The 19,451-nt window shown below is 42.2% G+C and overlaps 1 protein-coding gene across 1 annotated transcript in view; it reads left to right on the top strand.

Moving 5' to 3' along the window:
- The first annotated feature begins 2,102 nt into the window (after positions 1 to 2,102).
- LOC146780106 (uncharacterized) overlaps positions 2,103 to 19,451 on the top strand; it is a 128,610-nt gene continuing 111,261 nt past the window's right edge. The window contains exon 1 of the mRNA XM_085637116.1: positions 2,103 to 3,043. Coding sequence (XP_085493242.1) covers positions 2,977 to 3,043 — 67 coding nt within the window. The 5' untranslated portion in view covers positions 2,103 to 2,976. The remainder of the gene's footprint in view (positions 3,044 to 19,451) is intronic.

The raw sequence follows: 19,451 nt of genomic DNA on the forward strand, positions 1-19,451 counted from the left end.
CTACCCCAGGGGCATAGCTTGGTTAGTAAGATTGGGGGGGGGAGCTTCAGATTTCCCAGCAATCATGCTGGCATATAATTTTTTAATACTTTGTACAACAAGGAGGGCACATGAGAGGGGTTCAACAGGCAGTAAAAAGAGAGAGGAATGCAGATTGGTAGGAGTACTAAGAGAGAGAAACAATATTTTGCAGAATAATCAACATTGTTTAGGGCTTTCAAAACAGGGATGAGAGAGTGTGTGTGTGGTTTTGTCAGTCTATACATGTAAAATTACATTACATTACATTACATTACATTTACATTACTTGGATGGTCGTGTGCGAAAATTGAAGGTTGCCCGTGCCTACAAAAGTCGGTCAAGTATTTTTTATACAGTTTCTCATGAGATAAGCATTTTTAACGAATGTATGACGTTACAACGCATACATTTACAACGCATGCCTTTACAACACAGTTTTTACATCGCAACATCCTTTACAACGCATACGTTTACATCTTCATGCCACTACAACAACATTTTTAAAACTACATTTACAATGCATTCCATTACATCGCATTATACATTTACAACGCATACCATTACAACGCATATCATTACATTGCATTTAAGGTAAGTGTTGGATAGTGTAGGGGTAAAAAATACTATTCTAACTCCAGGGGGTGCAACAGTAGGGTAAGTGTTGGATAGTGTAGGGGTAAAAATTACTATTCTAATTCCAGGGGGTGCAACAGTAGGGTAAGTGTTGGATATTGTAGGGGTACTATGCGTTGTAATGGTATGCGTTGTAATACCATGCGTTGTAATACCATGCGATGTAATGCCTGCATTGTAGTGAATGTGCGTTGTAGTGTCATGCGTTGTAGTGACATGAAATGTAATGGCTGCGTTGTAGTGATATGCATTGTAAAGGTTGTTGCGATGTAATGACTGCGTTGTAAATGTAGTGCGATGTAATGACTGCGTTGTAAAGGTTGTTTCCCATTTTTAAAGCAATGCCAGTGACAGCGTCTCACATTCAAATAAACAGTTATCAGAGGACATTTTCTCTTTTCAACTAGCCACCGGAAAGTAAAAGTTATGCCAACAGGGTAAGTAAAAGAAAAACAAAAATTACACAAAATACTTGAAATCCAATATTTGGAGTATAGCGAAGTTACGCTTATATAAAAAATATTTTGATTGTGCCTATCACTTGGTTGGGTATGTCAGGAAACTGACAAAACAGGTAGGAGAAAGTGCCATTCCACACCTTGGAGGCTAGAGTAAGTAAAAGGGCTGCAGGTGTAAAGAAATGTATCAGGCTTGAGCAACAAGGTCCCTGCTCGCAGATATGACCAGTATCTCACAGGTGAATAAATGTGGTGAGAATGACAGATAAGTGGTAACAGAGACTTTTTTTGCGAATGTTGTAATGAAGGCTTTCAGAGGTTTTATTAATTGGGAGAGGGCCATGGACAGAACTTTACCTCACAGTGTTTTGGGAAGTTGGTCTGAAGGACCCTGGGGTAACAAGGACATTTCCCCTACTAGCTGGGTCTGGTGGCCTAGTTGACTAATGCATCCACTGTAGGGATTTGTGTTTGACCTCATGGTCACAGGTTCAAATCCTGGTGGGCTCACTTAGCCCTTTATCCTTCTGAGGTAGATAAAATGAGTACCATTGAATTGTATTGCAATAAGCATCTCCTATTCAGAGCCAAAATACCCTTCTGGGTGAGTTTTACAAACACACAGGTTATTTTATGTTACTAGCAGATGGGTGACAAGTATAGATTTTCTGAAATAAGAGCAGGCTGTTGAGTCCCTAACCTTCATCAGGGTGCTCGAGGAAGCCTTTCATACAGAAAAATAACGTAATATTTGTTAAGAAACAGACTGTATAAATGTCCAGGTTCGACTCGCGTCATCAAACTTAAGAAAAGTCAACAGAGGTTGACATTGCTAAGCCGCGCCGCCTACGAGGCATTAGCCTGGCTGATACAGAGGCAGTTGGTGATAAATGTGCTATCACGCCTTCGCTTATCAGGAACGTTTGCTTTGGTTTGGGGTGTGGCCACCTCATTGTAATACGTGAAATGTGAACACAATGAAGAAGTATTGCAGTTTGAGCCTGACTGAGTCAGGGATCAGAAGACAGAATCACTGCTCTACCTTGATCGAAGCAGTCTCGCAAGGAGGAACTTTCTACCAGCAGTTTTTGTGAGGAAGGTGGACTCACCAAGGAGCCTCCAGCATTGACTACCTGTGGCCAAGGACTCACAAAGGGGATAACCTTCAGTGGGACCAAGGTGGAACAAACAGAATAGTCTTCTTTGAAAACTGTGTATCGACAAGGACGAATAAATGGAATAACCTTCTGCACAGACTACGTATGACCAAGGTCTTATTCGTATACCGCGTGCATAAGCAAAGGGTGCCCAAGGACTGAAACCCTGTGGAGCCTTCTGCACAGTCTACAGGACCAAAGAGTAACAGAAAGAGGAGACCTCTACATAGACAAAGTGTGACTGAAGACTAACCAATGATAGCCATCTGCACAGACTAAGTGTGACTAAAAAGAGATAGAAAAACACTAGGCTTGAGTATCAAAATCAACCACGTTTCAGCCAGGACTGCCTACGAAAGGGTCTTCTGCATGGACTAGGGAGTATCCATGGACTGACATACATTGGAGCATTTTGCACAGAACAAGAGGAACCAAAAACGTATAGAATAGATTTCCACACTTCCAGACAACACATGAAGGTGATTGCTGCATGAATACACCAGCCTCGTACTCAGACTGAAAGACAGTCCAACATAGTAAGTTTCCCGACAGACGATAAAGGGAGGAGGCAGGCTGACAAAGAGGCTACATTTAAAGGACTTGGTCATAGGATCGTTTTTTTTTTTTAGTTGGTCAAAATCAGCAAAAGCATCCCTCTTCTGTCCTCTTCTGTACATCATGTGGATCCCAGCGCGTGGCAACTGAAGATGAAGCTCAAAGCCTGGGTGATCCGGGGCCTCCTGGGGCTCCTCTTGATCCTGGATGTGGTCTGCGGTGAGTTTTTTCATTTTGGGGATTTTGTGTGTTTCGGTTTTATAATTCTATCTCCTCTACCCTGAAATAATGTCTCCCACACCTGTGTTCTACCTAATGACAGTAAAAAAAGCAGAAGTAATGCAGGAGGGAAGGGATAAAAAAATAACTAAAATCTAAAATAGGCGGGGCAAACAGAGGATTTAAATATTTGTCAAGCTGACCGTGGTCTTTAAATGAAAAGAAATTCATCTACAAGAGATGGCGAGAGGGAAAAACAGAAATAGAATTTTAATAGTACACTTAAATCCCTTTGAGGCAAATGCATCTATATATCAGTAGGAGACGGTTTAAGTTGAGTTTTGAAGGGATCTTCAGGCAAAAGGAAAAACAACCTCGCTTTTTTTACCCAATGCAGTGTCACCAGCAATGATAAGTAGGAAGGATTCCTCCACGTCCCATTATTTGATAATGTTTATTTGGGTTTTGTCATTATTGTGACAATTGTGACATCATTCATTGGCTGACATTCTACAGGGAAACTGGTCCAAAAACATAACAGGAGTGAAAGACAATGCTAGCGCTTACACGCTGGATGGTGCATATATGTATATATATAACCTATATGACCACACCAGAGTGACGTAGGGTCTTTCTCGCTGGACTGTTCTGCTACTAAATCAGAAAAAAAGAGCTGTAAAGCAACCAGGTAAGCTTCGTGGGGATGTGTCTGGAACAGACCATCTTCAGTAACTAGATTCAGCCCATGGTCATTGCACCAGCCTATTCATTTATCGATGGCCAGGCTCCAATAATGCACTGAAGCTCGACTTGATATTTATAATTTGCATCTGATCATCAGACTGGTCGTGTATGAGCTGCTGGATCAAAATGACCAAATGAATTAAATAAAATGAAATAATAACAATACTGTTCAACAGCACTGAGAAAAAGTTATGAGTTTTAGAAACTTAGAAATGGTACAACAGCGAAATGTGGCAATTATATTGCCTTATGGTTGCAATCAATATAAAATACGTGCTTTAATCTACAATTTACCAAATGGCATATATGGGGGTTTTGTTTGGTGCTCAGCTAGCCAAGGCCAAGTAAGCCCTTCAGTGCTTAATTTATACAAAGTGAAGTGCCAGGGCCCTTCCCAGAAGGCCACTGCAGCCTTAACCACCCATACCCAGCCAAAGGTAGTACCGACAGAACACCCAACCATTGCAGTCCTACAAGTGTAAAAAATTCAGACTATTTCAGGCCACACAAAGCTATAATAATGGCACAAGAGGCCGGTATTATTCGTTTTCAATGTATATTGTCTTAATAGGCACAGTTCTTGAGCTCATCTCAAAATTTTAAAAAAGACAGCGCCACCATGTTGTGGACTGTCACTACAGCCGGTGCTCGCAATTAAGTCCCAGTGTTGAGCACCGGAAACCACTGGCACAAATTAAGCACTGAAGCCCTTTATAGGGACAGAAACCCAGATCACAATGCATGTAGTTTTACAAAGAGGAAGGGTTGGGGCTACTGGAGTCAGTAGATAGAAGAAGGGTGCACAATAATTTTACTGAAATAAGAATACAATTCAAGGTGCAACATTTCTTTCATATGCAGTGTATGGCAGCTATACTTGGAATGCCAAAATAGTTCTCAAGATAGTTAGAAGCAACGATGGACTAGCAACCCTAGTGAAAAGCAAGCAAGTGAAATCTCACGTAATTGAATTTTTAAACAAAAGAAAATTCTTGTTGGAAATCTTAGCAAGGAGTGATGGTAAAAATAAAAATAAAATACTGGCTGATTGACAAAATGTATTTTGTAGTACTTAAAGTAGTTATACAGTAGTACAACTCACATACTGCAAAATGAAGTTCACAAAGCTACGGCTGGAGGCCTTCGCCTCTCCTGTCACTTAGCCGGTGGATCAGGCCTGTTCTCCGGTGCACTTAAAAACATTGATTCCAATACTGCATTTGTTTCAGGCAGCCATAATGGAAGAATGTGTACCTGCTTCATGGGCCATCGGGGTGAGGTGGGTGCGGGCCGCCATGGGTGTCATCACTGAGGGATGGGTGACAAAATGGCAAAAATATGAGTTTTAAACACATATTTTTGCCATTTTGTCAAGACGTGGGTCACAAGAAATTTTCTGCACTGGGTACCCCCTGACCTTGCTACGCCACTGGCCATATCTAGGAAAAGTCAAGCCTGATTGAAGGAGTCCACCAGTGTATCTATCAGCTGATTACCCAGTGATATCTTGCAGAAAGGCTATTTTTAGGTTTAGCCTGTGAGACAGCTCCAGCAGTCTGCCAGACTAGTGTTTATTCCACCAAATGTATGCATAATACACAAGATGTATATTGGCTTTTGGCCAGTGGCTTCAACTGGCTTGTTAAATTGCCTTTCATATTCTGCTTTTGCCCACCACAGCATACGGAATGGGGCAATGGGTCCGCCCATTATACCCATTGGCTAATTTCACTTTGAGTGGCTGCATAAGGTCTGTGCACATTGTTCTTTTCTGCCTTAATATGGCCCTTTCCTCTTCAGTGGCAAGGCTTGTTCAAAATGAATTATTTGTTTTTTGCCTTCCCTTTAAATAACTGCTGCTTATTTCGGCTGCATTTCGGGTGCCCAGTTAGATGATGAGCTATTTTATTCCACCTTTATTAAGTTACTGCTATAAAGTGATAATGTAGCCTGGTAGCTGCATGCAGCATGAGGGTTTGTTTAGGTCTTTTTCCATCACAAATAGTAATAATAATATGTGTGGGTCAACTGATCGGCTTGTTTGTTAAATGCCATCACTAGCAAATATGGCTCAGCCAGTGAATGTTTTTTGACTTTCAATTTTTTTTATTCCAGAACATATGGTGAGCATGTTTAGGGGGCAATGTATTTTTATTTCTTTGGCATATGATTGCAATAATTAAAAAAATATATATTAACCATCACTAGCTTTCCGAGGCCAGACATGTTGGCTGTGCCAGTGCTTGTTTCATGTTGTTACCTTAGATTAAAGACTGGACAAGGAAATGAAGGGGATTATTTACTAATGTTTTCTGTGGGCACTCAAGTGGCGCAGAGCATGATTCTCTTTACGTGCTATTAAAAAGGTCGGTGCAGAGCAAAATTGCAGAGCGCCACGCAAGAAGTTACACAACGCTCGCAAAACCTAGGCCAAAATGTGCTTCCACAAGCTCAAAGTGGCCATAGGCTGTCTGTATCCTGCGTGGGCCATGGTTTTATTATCAACTTTAAATGTCCTAAATTTATCAGAAACATCTATTTGCAGAAATAAAATCCAATGGGTAGTGACCTGGCCTCCTAACACAATGCTCCCTTCCAGTACAAGGGTAGAGCATTTGTTAAAAGGAGAGATATCAAAAGGACTCCCAGGTGCATTCTGGTGAACTAAAATGTGTTCTATCACAAATTCATTCTACAATCATTAAAAAAACTGAATTAGGGCCAGTAATGTTTGTTTACCTTCCGGCTACACCTTTAGCTGTCTGCTGGCAGACCTTTTGTTTCCATTACAGAATATACATAGAGTGGTCTTTGGGTCAACCCTTGTTCTTGAATGGATGGTTTTGTTATCTATCACAAATGTCTGCTTGTGATTGGATGACTTTCATCCCTATTCTTGTGTTTTCATGCCCAGGAGAACTCCGTTCTTACACTGTTCATTTTGGATGGTTTGCATCATTCCACTACTGACCTAAGGGGTCCCTTTTTGCATTTGTGTTTATTTATTTTCACTCCCATGGCAGTGAAATTAAACAATGTTTAGATCAACTCTACTAGTAAACACACATTTATTACTGAATGGCAAAGGACACAATTAAGTATTCGACCCCAGTACAGTCAACCGCATATGAGAAATACTCTGTTTATTGCCTCACAGAATGCAGGCAACAATTCCTTTTCCCTGATGAAATAACTCTCCGAGTATTCAGGGGAGCTCTTCAGAGAGATTTCACCTATCAGACAAATTTAACCAGTTGTTTGATAATATAACTTTTGTTATAACAAATGCAAATGAAAAACGACTATGACATAGACCATATATGTGGATGCACAGAGTATAAAATGTTGTTCTTTACCATTGCTAAAGAAGGAGAGGGGCATCATGTCCCACATGAAGCTTCTCCTGTTTTGAGTCCTGGTCCGGTCCCACAGTCAGCAATGTAATAAATAATACATTATATTAAATATTATGTGTGTGCATGTATATGTGTGGGGTCACCACTGGGTAGTTATAGTTAGGTCTGCATTTGCATAGGAAAAGCATTTTTATCTTCCACCTCAGCTCCTTTCTTGAAAGTTTCTGGATGATCCATCAAGCAAGGGCCCAGAAGCTGTCCCAAAATGTATTTTCCCAATTAATTTTTCAATAGCAAAATTGACCAGCGATACCGCAAAAACTGCTGAAGGGATTTACACCAAATTTGGAAGAAAATTAGATCTTGGTCCAGAAAAGTGTGTTTTTTTATTTGGTGTGAAGCTCCAAAACTTTACATATGTCTGCCACAGGGGACCCACGGATCAGACAGATCTCAAGCTGAGATCTAATTGCCTCCCACCAAATTAATAACGATGTGGCAATAGCCGTATTAGGATTCGGAAATCAGTCCTGAGTCATAGAAAATGGTAAAAAAACAAGTTTAAGGAAGCAGTGCAGAATACCCAAACCCCTAGGGGGGGCCCTACAGGGAGTCCGCCTTGGGCCACACACTTTTAAAAAAAAGGTTTGCTTCAAACTCACAGAAGTTCCATGAATCTGCTGCAAAATTACTTTTAAATAGTTTGGGCTCCCACGTTAATGAAAAAGATACCCTTTGTGTGGGCTAGGGCCCAGTGGGTGATGGACAGACATATTTACGACAGAGGGTGTGGCCACCCTCCCCAAGTATCTTGGAGGCCTCGGGGGCCCCTTCTCCTAGAGCCCACTATAGCATAAAGGGTAGGTAGGTGCACGGCCCGTACCATGAGCTTAAAAAGGCCCCAGGGCCCCCATCCCCTGGGGCCATATAGAAAATAAAGGTAAGGGTGGTTGTGCAACTCCTCCCGAGCCTCAGTAGGCCTAGGGATCACATGCCCTGCGGTGCTATAATGTACAGTGCTCCTACAGAGCCCTCCTCTGTGACACTGTACTTCCCTGTCCGGGTGAGTGGCAGCATACCCTACCCACACTCTCCTAGGCAAAAAAATCAACATTGCTCCCGCCCAGATAGAGCTGTAAGTGCTATCTCTCTCCAGCACCTAGTATGGTGCTGGCTGGGGAGCAGGCTGGTGCCACAGGGGCCTTGGGGCTCCACCTGAGGCCCCCAATAGTGCCAGCAGTGTCGGTGCCATGTAAGTGGACCCACTTACATTTTAAAAAAGGTCCCGCAAGAGGAGCTGGCTGGGAAATCAAGGGCCCTGGGGCTCCCCCAGTGGTCTCTAACTGAAATTGGTGCTCTGGGTGCCCTGGGTGTGCATCAATTTAATAAAAAATATGTTGTCTCCTGCCAGCACACACAATGTGTGCCAGCTGAGGCCACAGGTGTCCAGGGGTTACCCCTCGGCCCCATCTATAATAAACCATGTAGGTGTCCCGGATGAGCATTGGGACACCCATAAAAATATTCCAAAAAATAAAAATGAAATGAGTGGGTGGGTGGAGCCGCTCAATTTTTATTCACTGCTCCATGAAGGAGCACTGCATGATGCCCTGTGAGGGCCTTTTAAATTTTTTTTTATTTTAGCTTGATGGTGTCCCTACAAGGGGCAGGATCACCAACAGTCATTTTCTTTATGTTGCTGTGGTGGGAAGAGTATAGTAGCCCCCTCCCCAGGCAACGGTTTAAAAAACTGTAAGTATCCTGGGTCATTAATTCCATGACTTAAGGAGAACTTACCATATGTTTTAAAACACTCCTAGCAGGAGCTCCATGCTCTTTAACAGGAGTGCAGAGCCCCCTTGTGGTTGTTTTTATAATTGCCTTTTGTGGGCTACATATTAAAAGAAAGACTCAAAGACATGTTGGTTTTATTTAGAAAAATAAAATAACTGAGGGGTTGGCTGCTTGCAAGGCGATGAATGCAGGGCCTAGCGGCAGGTGAAGCCCTGCAGCCAACCCCATTCCACGCAGAGCTGCTTGCCTGTGAGGGGCTCTAGGCAGGGCCCTGAGACCAGCCCCATACCACACACGGCCAAGGGCCTGGGCCGCAGGGGTTTGGCGGCACATGTGGATTGGACTTTATATATATTAATAAAATATTACTTTACATTATAAAAGCCCTAGAAAATCACTGTAAAAACACAAAGGTTAAAGTGGTATTATAGTTAGAAATTGTAATTATATCTTACTTTACCTTAAAAATCCCTTAGAACTCCACACAAAGGTTAAAGTAACGTTATAGTTAGGTGAACATTTCGGTGACAACAGAACGTTTTAAAGTCTAATAACCAATGAAATTCAACGGTTATAGTGATCTCAAGTAACTATAACTTGTGCCAACGCCACCCACTGCTAATTACCCCACATATTACAACACTCATGACATCTTCTCTGACATAATTGATAATATTACTGTAAAATTTGCAATTACACCACTGATGATAAATTGTGCGTGGCCGGGACTACCTTTAACAGGTCAATCAAAACCATAAAGATAATGTTGTTTCGTGCTGTTTTTTTATATCACACATTTATTTGGGCTTGGCTGCAGCATGCATCTTAAGCAGTGATTAAGGGTGACCACATTTCGACAGGAGCAATATTTCCAGGTGAAATTCCACCACCTGCAATTACAAGTGTCTCTGAGCCCGGCATGTTCGAGTCCTCAAACTCCTGTCCTGATAATTGCAGGTCTGGGGACCCCAGACCCGTCTTTTTTGCTACAGTGGCTTATCAACAGCAGGGCAGGCCAGCCTCACCCAACCTATGCAGCAGCACAGGCGAATCGGCAATGCTTTCCCCAGGCAGATTAAAGCAGTGGATTTGAGGTGGCAAAGTACATGCAGGGGGCCCTCGACGATCTGGATCCAGTTCAGAGCTCTCAGGCCAGGGACCTTCCAGTGCCAGAGGGGGGCCCCAGGAGCTCGGGCCCCCGCACCGCAGGGGCGGTGGGGACCTTTGTTACGCCTACCCGGATCCCCTGGTCCTCAAACTTGCAATGGGCCTGGCTGAAAAAATGAGCATTTTTCTATTCGGAATCGATGAAAACTGCCTGGTAAAGAACGTGGTATCTCTGGGTCTGTGTGGTTGTTCGCGGTTCTGGAGAGAAAACTTATAATCACTGTGTTTTTTTGGGTATCGGTTGGAAACGGATTCTGTCTCTCTAGTATCCCCTCACATAAAACGGGCATACTTGTCATCAGGGCTTTGAGGTGTGCATGCAAGGGTGACAGTATAGTTATTAAAGTCTCTGTTGATATGTCTTGCAGACTTTGTGACCCAAGTACTGTCCCCAAATGGTACTTTTGGTTTCACCATGATTTCTGGACTTCACTGAATAATGTGTGACTTTGCACGTCACTATATGTTTCCATGTCACTAGTGTTAAATAAATTATATGATGGGTTTTTGTGGTGGCACTAATACTTTTACTACCTACTTTTTTTACCTTACCTCCCTACTTGTGTTAGTCATTATTTACTCCTGACATTTATTTGTGCTTCTGAAGTGAGTGAATCAGTTTACTTAAACATTCCTTTCAAATTTTACAGTAACTTCAAATACAAGTCTTGCTTAACTTCTCTGTTCATCAATATTTCGTTTGTATTCTTGCCTGGGCGAGGTATTTTACAAGTTACTCATTTTCTCTGTTGGACAGGTGATTTGGCATTTGACATAACTTCCTTGTCCTAAGTCAATTACTTTGTTTACATATCCGGTTTCTTGGCCCTTCAGGCTTGTTTTTCTGCATGATGATCGGATATGCCTATCTTGAACTCGAATAAAAATATCTTCGCCTTTTTATGACTTTGTTTCTGATTGGCCCCGTCAAAAACTAAGGGGCATATCAACAAGGGCTTTAGCTCTGCTTTTTTGGCTTTAAAAGCCAAAGAAGGAGAGATAAAACTAGCGCCCTATCAACAACAGGGTGCTAACATGCAAATTTGCATGTTAGCACCCTTTTACTCTACGCTTCCCCTTGCATCTCTAATGAGATGCAAAGGGGGCGTTCCAGAGTAAAATAATATTATCAAGAATGTCGCTAACCCTGTTAGAGACAAAAAAAGCAGCGCTAACCGCGGTTAACGCTGCTTTTTTACGTATGGTATTTTTCAGACTTAGCCATGATATCCTATGGAAGGAGGATATCATGGCTAAGTTTGCCTGTCCCTATCAACAAGGTAATGTGAGATTATCGCTGGGTTTCCAGCGATAATCTCACGTTAGCCTGTTAGCGTGAGGATTTTTATCGCTATTGAGATAAGTGTTGCTAATAGCACGCTATCTCAGCGATAAAAATTCACGCTAGCCGGCGATAATTATCCTAGCGCTAAGTGCTCTTAGAGATAAGTATCGCCGGTTGTTGTTGATATGCCCCTAATATCGTACACATGGCACTTGAGACCTAACTCCGGCTTCTGCATTTCATTGACAAACATCACTTGTAGCACACAAAACATGATGTGCTATTGCTTGCAGCGGAAAAAAATATGTAAAATGGAATGACAAACAGTAATTAGATGTTTTTCCCTGTTCGCCTTTTCTCATGTTGCTTTGTGACAGACACATAGCGTGCTTTTAGTTGCTATTCTGATAGGTCCACTCTATTCTCTCAAACTTGCTGGGAATTGTGGCCTTCTCTTTTACATTCTTTTACGTGACGACTTGAATCGCTTTTATTTTCAGTGTGTGGGTACTCGGTTGGCGGTGGCTTTCTTTCCAGTCTCATTAAAGTTCTTTCATTGCCATTGTTTTTGGCGTCAACGGGCTTTAAATGTTTGTCTGCGGAGGGGCGAGGAATGGTAAATAAATAGGTTTTCTGTTGTTTTTTTTTTTCTTTTTTACAGTTGCTGTGATGAGGACGTTTTCTATTTCATTTACCACGTTTCCAAAGACAAATACATAAGAAAACTGTTACGGTCTACATGTTTGCATTCTAAGCATTAGTAATAAAGTTGATTGTACAAGCTTAATTACAATAATAACAATCACCAAAACATATAACATATAATGTCGCCTAGTTTGCATATATTATATACCATCGTCTGGTCTGCATATGCTGACAAATAAAACAACATGGTCTTCTACTATAAAGGATACAATAAATGCGTGCTCTAATAATTCATGGGGGTAAAAATCTTTAGAGAAAAACAAACATTCAGTGTCAAAAACGGTGAATAAATTAATTTAAAAACCATGGGGCGAGTTACTCAGGCTTTGCTATTGTGCCACCAAAGGGCAACACAAAGGTTTTATTTGGGATTTACAAAGCCAATTAAGGCCTTATTTGCGTGGCCTTGCGTAGCTTTTTAAAGAAATGTAACGCAATACAGCAGCTTGCGTTACATATCTTAGTGGAAGGCGTTCCATAGGTGGAGCATGGGCGTTCCCATGCATCCACCCGTGGATTGCCTGGGTTTGTAAAGCTGGAATGGTGTGAAGTTGGTAAGCCTATGACAAACAGATGCAACCTGGAGAAAAAAAGAAATTGTCGTCGTGTTTTCCTCTTTTTACGCTTGATGCATTCCGCATCAGGCGTAGAAAGAGGAAAATGCCTCTTTGGGTTGTTGTGTGCAGGAAGGTATCCGTTCCTGCTCAAAAAATCCTGCCCATAATTCAGGCTCTCTTGCACCATGGTGAAAGGGTGCCTGCACTGGTGTTGGCACTAGACAGCCTCACGTCCACCCGCGCAGGGAGAGGGATGAAGAGTAAAAACCAAAGGGAAGACATGGCTTGGCCGTTCGGGCTGGACTGTTCCCATGAGGCACAGGGTCAGACTGATTTGCATATGGCCATGTCTGAACTGGGGTGGCAGAGTGGGCTAAAGAACGGTGATGGATTAAACCCAGATCAGTTGACTGGGGGTGAGTGCTTGCAATGTTCAACACTCCGTCCATCACTTCCTTTGGTTTTTGCTGAGAGTGATGAAGAGTGCCGCATCGCAGCAGGTAGGGCGCTTTCCAGCTCTCTCCCATTCAGGCTACGCAGCTCAGGAACCTGCCTTGCTGCGCTGTGTTGCGTGAATTCTAAATAAATGTGTCCCCTAATATTAAAGAAGAAAATTAGAGGAGTTTTCTAGAAGTGCCCAGCAAGAATTTGGCAGCTTGACTCAATTCTACTATGTTCCATTCAAACAGCGCTGTAATGCTTCTGCGCATCCTGAGAGTCTGCTCGCAGGAAAGATCTGTGTATTATAAATACATCTCTGGGCTGTAGCCCCTGGGCAGCAGTATATATAAGAGGCAGTATTGTGTCTTTGTAATACTTACACAGTCTGCATCTTTGACAATAGCTTGGATAAGTCAAATGACCTTCATTGTGAGGCACTTTGAACAATTTTGTTTAAAATGTATGAATTATAAAATTAATTTATCTAATAAAGTAAAAAAACGACGACATAGAGTGGCTCGTCAGTGGGGTGGCAGCCTTTCCTGATATCCGCAGTCTTGTTCAGCAGTTGCCGGTGCCTATCCTGGATCCTGCAGAGCCAGAACCTCAATGCCCAGCTCTTTCGCTTCAGGCAGGGCGATGCCAGCCACAGAGACCTGGGAGGACAGATTCACCTCCTCCAAGCAGCTCGTCAGTCAGGGGCTTGTGAGACAAGAGGGCTGCCTGGCATGTCTTGAGTGGCCTGGCATGATGTCCCAGCCCTGGCACTCCACAACATCAGCACAGAGGATTGTTTACTTTTTCTAATTGACTATCCAAGGTACTCACTTTGTGCTCTCAAATCTACCAGGGCTGACATAGCGAGTGGCCAAGGCTAAGTAGAAGAGGTGGTAGAAGGACTGCAGCTCACACACAGTAATCACATTTCATGAACTCCATGTCTAGTCAGATTTACACATTTTAAAGACAATAGGGCCAAGTTTAGGAACATTTAAATAACTCCACCCCGTCCCCCAAAATTGCCCCAGCCACTCCTTATTAGGGGTAGATACAAAAAAACAGGGGGAACTTTTAAAAGGCAGAAATCTGATCTTTTTTAAAGGTCACCTGCAGAGCAAAATCTGGGTACGATTTTGATCCTCAGGCCAATCTCAAGACAGTGCAAATTGGACATTAAGGGGGAGATTAACTAAGATTTTGCTCTGTGTTTGCATCAGAAAAGTGATGCAAAATAGCACAAAACCTTTTTTTCCTAATTTACTTTCCAGCGCTAAACTTGTTTAGCACTGGAAATAACATAAAATGAATGCGAAGCAGCACATAGCGCTGCTTCGCATTTCTTTGCGCCATGGGGGCGTGCCAAGGGCGATGCATGGGCATTCCCATGCAACCATCCAAGGTTTCTCATGCTAAACCCAATTTACTAAACACAGTAGATTGGGTTTAGCGTCAGAAAACTGAGCCCTTTTCAACTAGGCGCAAAGAAGGAGAAATGCTTTAATTTCTCCTTCCTTTTCCGCCTTTGCATGCGCGCTGCACTGTGCAGCATGCATACAAATAGAAGAAAAGCTCTCCCTTGTGTCTAGGCATAGTATTTTGTACAGAAAGGGTACCCTTCCTGTGCAAAACCTATGCTAGACTCACACACACCCTAGCTCTACGGTGCTAAGATGTGTGGGTGGTGCAGGGCAGCTGTGATCAGGGCCAGCGCAAGGGAAAGGGGAGGAGAGAGACATATTTTTGAAAATATGGCGCTCTCCTGCTCCTTCCCTGTCGCGCAACGCAATGCAGCCTCGCGGGAGGCTGCGCTGTGTTGCATGGAGATTTGGTAAATCTCCCCCTCCATTTCTCGTATCATAAGTAATGGTAGAAGAAAAGTAGGGCCAATGAAGCCCCCCTCCCTCACACACACACTACAGTCACTAGCCCAAAGGAGACAAATATGAATTAAAGTGCTCTGGGAAGTGAAGGAGTCAGAGGATTCAGCATTAAAATTCATGAATGATAAGACATCTTACACCAAATTCTTTTCCTCCTGCCCCACGACAACATCTCCCCACCCCAACAGCATTGTTATTAACAGCTGCCGCCACTGGGACTTGGTACTTTAGCAAACGCGTTCCTCGCGACTTCTTTTGAAAAGGATGCTGCTTGGGAGAGGGTCTGCAATTTCCATTGACCTAATAATTGTCTCCAAAAGGCACACTGTCCTGCAAAGAGACATTTAGGAGAGATGTGGTGTAGGACCATGTAGGATATAGATGTTCAATACAGAAGTGGTTTAGTCAGGAATGGAAACCTAGTTTGTTAAAAAAGTTGTGTGGCTGAATCAAGCAAGGGGCGGGGCAAATAGTTGAACCAAATGTATAATATTTCAAATATAAACCAGACATACATATAAGCGTTAAAGGTAGGTCACCAAGGAAAAAGAACACAGCAAGGTAACCAGAATTTGAGAATTTACTAAACCTTTTATTACAATAAATAGTTCACATTTTCAGCAGTGATTTATAGTTACAAACATGATGTAGTGAATCAGCACAGTGCTCTGTGAAAAATAAGGTGCATTAGGACACAAATAAAAACAAATGAATCACAAAGAAACAATAAGCTGTTCAAGAAGTGAGGTATCACGCCATAATTCAGGTATATCTGTGGTCAATATTGATAACATTTCATATATAGATTTTTGGACAATCCATATTTTTTTGGATGTCGATGTTTTTTCTCCTGAGGTTGACTTGACCGGGGCCACCATTGGGACTTTCAATAGACAATGAGAAAGGCAGCCTGAAAAAAAACAAATAGAGAACTAGTCACCCAAGAGGAAGAACTTAAGATACCAAAGTAGGAAATTGGTAAGATAGGCTTATCTAAATAAAAGTGGTCCTGAGCAGACCAGAGGGTGATGGGGATGTCCTGTGCAACAATGAACTAATCTAGATAAACAGAACCAATTCTTTCTAAAACAAGTAGCAAGCTGAAGGAATCAATAACAGTATTGTATGAATGTAGGCATTAATATACTTATGTCAAAGGCTAGTGACCACCGTGTATGAAGCCAACTCGGAGGTGAAAAATGCAAAAAGGGGAAGTTCCCTACCCGAAGGTGCATAAGGTAACCTAAGTATAAGCTAAGATTACAAGAAACTAGGCATACTCAGAAAGGGAAAGGAGTCCCAAAAGTCCAGCACATAGTGCATGAATAGTCAGCCAAAAAGAGGTGTAAGAAAACACAAATGAAACAAAAGCATACATGGAATGGACAATGAAAGGGAAAACAGCAGTCTAAAGCGGGCACAAAATTATAGAACAATATTGAGTCGCTGGGGCAGGAGGACATGTTTACCACTTGGTCACTACTGAGGAGAAAAATGTTTAATCAGATCCTGCCTAAACATGGGTTTTGAGTCTGAGGCAGGTGAGGGTAGAGAAATCCCCCACCGATGAAGCGGTCAGGTCAGGGACAACCAGGGGGAAAGCCTCAACAGGTCCTAGATTGAAGCAGGATGCCCAGATAGGCAGGCGTGCAGACGCTCGAGTCCAGAAAGGTGGCGCACTACTGCGTATGTTGAAAAGCCTACGCGTTACTTGGAGGGGTGTGGCCTAGTCTAATTGAATGATGAGAATTGGAGTAAAAAGCACCTAAAAAGGAGCTGAACTTGAGTGGCACCTCCAATAGTATAAAAGTGCATAGAGTAGTGCATTGCATATACACCTGTAACATGTTTCTATATCCATTTCCTTGACTTTTACATATCACCTTTAAAGCAATATATAAAAGTCGAGGAAATAGATATAGAAACCTGTTATAGGCGTATATACAATGAGGAATGGGAAATTGTAATAACATAAAACAAATAGAGAATACGACTTTAGAAGTTGGAATAGAATAATAAACAATAGGCCTATGATGTCCTGTTATGCATGTCTCACTTGTTGGTAATGCTCTACTAGAGGAACTTTTGCTGTACTACAACATACCCTATTTTCGCGTTCTAATATTCTGCATCAGATGCACGGTGTAGTCTTGCCAACATAGATGTTAGCGCATGGACACCAAATTGCGTTCATTGCATTTAAGAATTATAGTTGGTGTGGCACTAAAGGACTGTAAGGTTAAAAAACCTTAGTATTAAATGTGATGGGGCAAACACTGCAAGCGCCATATTTGTAATGACCCGACAATGGTGGCCATATTGTAGCTTGTGTTTGATACAAGCAGAAGCCACTTAGGTGTCATAAAGGTGGAGATGTGATCATATTTCCTAGAGAAGGTCTTCAAGATGGTGGCAGAGTGTTGGTTTGCCTTATTTGTGAAATTACCAAATGTTTTTTTTAATCTGGTTTGGGGAGGAAATGTTTGATGCTCTTTAGTAATCTAAGTGGCAGCCTGCAATGTTTGTTATATTTTTTTAAAAGGGGTTTCTTTAGGGAGGAGACATGCTCATTTGTTGGTGGGAGCAGGTTTAGTGAAAATGCTAAGCCAGAGTGGTGGGGAAATTGTGATACAGCTAGCGCCTGCCACAAGGCCGGTCTTTGGTGGCCTTTCCACTCATAATGACCCCCTGACATATTGAGGAGTATTAAGTAATACAAAAGGTATGCAATTCATGGGGGGAGGGAAGTACAGGAGGATCTAGGTCAGGGAAAGTGAGATAATAGATCGGGGATCGGATTGCTGAGAAGCAAGAGCCCTCCATATCCTTGAGGGTGCCATGCTTCATCATGGGGCAGCTCCTCACTGGACCGGCCCTGCAAGGCTCAGAGAGCCCCTGGAGGGGGCTCATTGCCAGAGGTCTTTTGAGCAAGAGATGTTGTGGTGAGGTGAAAGGTGGAAGTGCTGTAGGTGTAATTGGTGCAATGTGTATTAGTGGTTAAAAATAGCTAAGAGATACCCAATTAAATATTTAATAGGTGGGTTCTCTTGTTATGATTAAAAGGAAATGGGTAACTGAATGTGGATATAATTGGCCAATTCAGCTCATAAAATAGTGTGTGTCTATGTGTCAACATGTTTCTTGCCTCAAGTGTCGCTATAGAACTGGGCAATTCTTCAGGACAAAAAATGTAAACCTAATCTACTTGAGGTTGCGGAAAATGCACGTAATATATTAGCAAACGGTACCCCAATCATACAACCAAATCCTCTTAGTAAAGTAGACCTGGGGATATTTAAAACCCAACCTACATTTGGTAATGTACTAACCCCTTAGGTGATGGCAGAGACCATGCTAGATGTGGAACAAAAGGTTTCAGTGTGCTGATTCAGCTGTGACCTACCCCTGCTACCCTGGAGATGTGGGGAAATTGTGATGCAGCTAGTGCCTGCCACAAGGCTGGTCTTTGGTGGCCTTCCCACTCTTAATGACCCCCTGACATATTGAGGAGTATTAAAAGAAAGGTATTCATGTTGTCAAAGAAACATAGAGTATTATTAACTATCTAAAATAGGGAGGTTTCAGTGCTGTGTCTTCAGAAAAGCCGGATTTCAATTTTCTTATTGATTGATTGGCAGAAGTATAACTCCATGACTGAGAGGCAACACATCTCTATAGACATTTTGCCATGAAGGGGAGGCTTGTGATGGGTCGGTAATTATCTAATATTTTAGGGTGGTCATTATGTTTTATGGCGATGATGGACATAGTCTCTATTAAGCAACTCTGAGAATAAGTAATGTTTGAGAGGGGCAGTAATGAGTTCTAGCCAAGAAAGAGTGAGTTATTCTGTCTATTCTGTAGCAAGCAGGAGAGGTCAAGTCAGATGAGTGCTGGTTGGTGGTATTCTAAAATGTGCCTCGAGGACATGCAACCTCTTGTTAAATTAATCAAAGTGTTCTGCATGGAAAGTTTTGAGAAGATTATAGATTATAAGGGTGTTAACCATCTTTAGGGAGAGGCAGCTTGGAACCCAAAGGATTTCAAATTTCATAGAAACATATTTGGGTGGAAAGTGAAAATGAACCTACCATTGTTAGTGTGGGCCTCGTTAAAAGCAAGGTGGTAACAGAAAACCTTCAATAAAGGTAGGAAGTAACAAGTCTGCCTTTGGAGGATTTTCTGACGGTGCAGATGCCTGTGGTGGATTTACCTCAAGAATAAGAATAGGAGAGAGAAGGTAATTCTTTTGGCGAATTCACTATAGATGTAGTATTCTCCAATGGAGCACTTACCTCTGTCGCCATAAACCAAACTCTAAAGCTATCAAGTATACCCTCCAAATATATAAGTACTTAAAAGAATAACACAGGTCTATTCCAAAGGAGCAGCAGAGAAAAACATGGAGTGAAACAATCTTAGTATTGTTATGAAAAAAATGGGAAGACGATGTCATTAATAGCTATGAGTTGAAAAAGG

This window comes from Triturus cristatus, chromosome 12, assembly GCF_964204655.1.
Source record: "Triturus cristatus chromosome 12, aTriCri1.1, whole genome shotgun sequence".
In the NCBI taxonomy this organism is placed as follows: domain Eukaryota; kingdom Metazoa; phylum Chordata; class Amphibia; order Caudata; family Salamandridae; genus Triturus; species Triturus cristatus.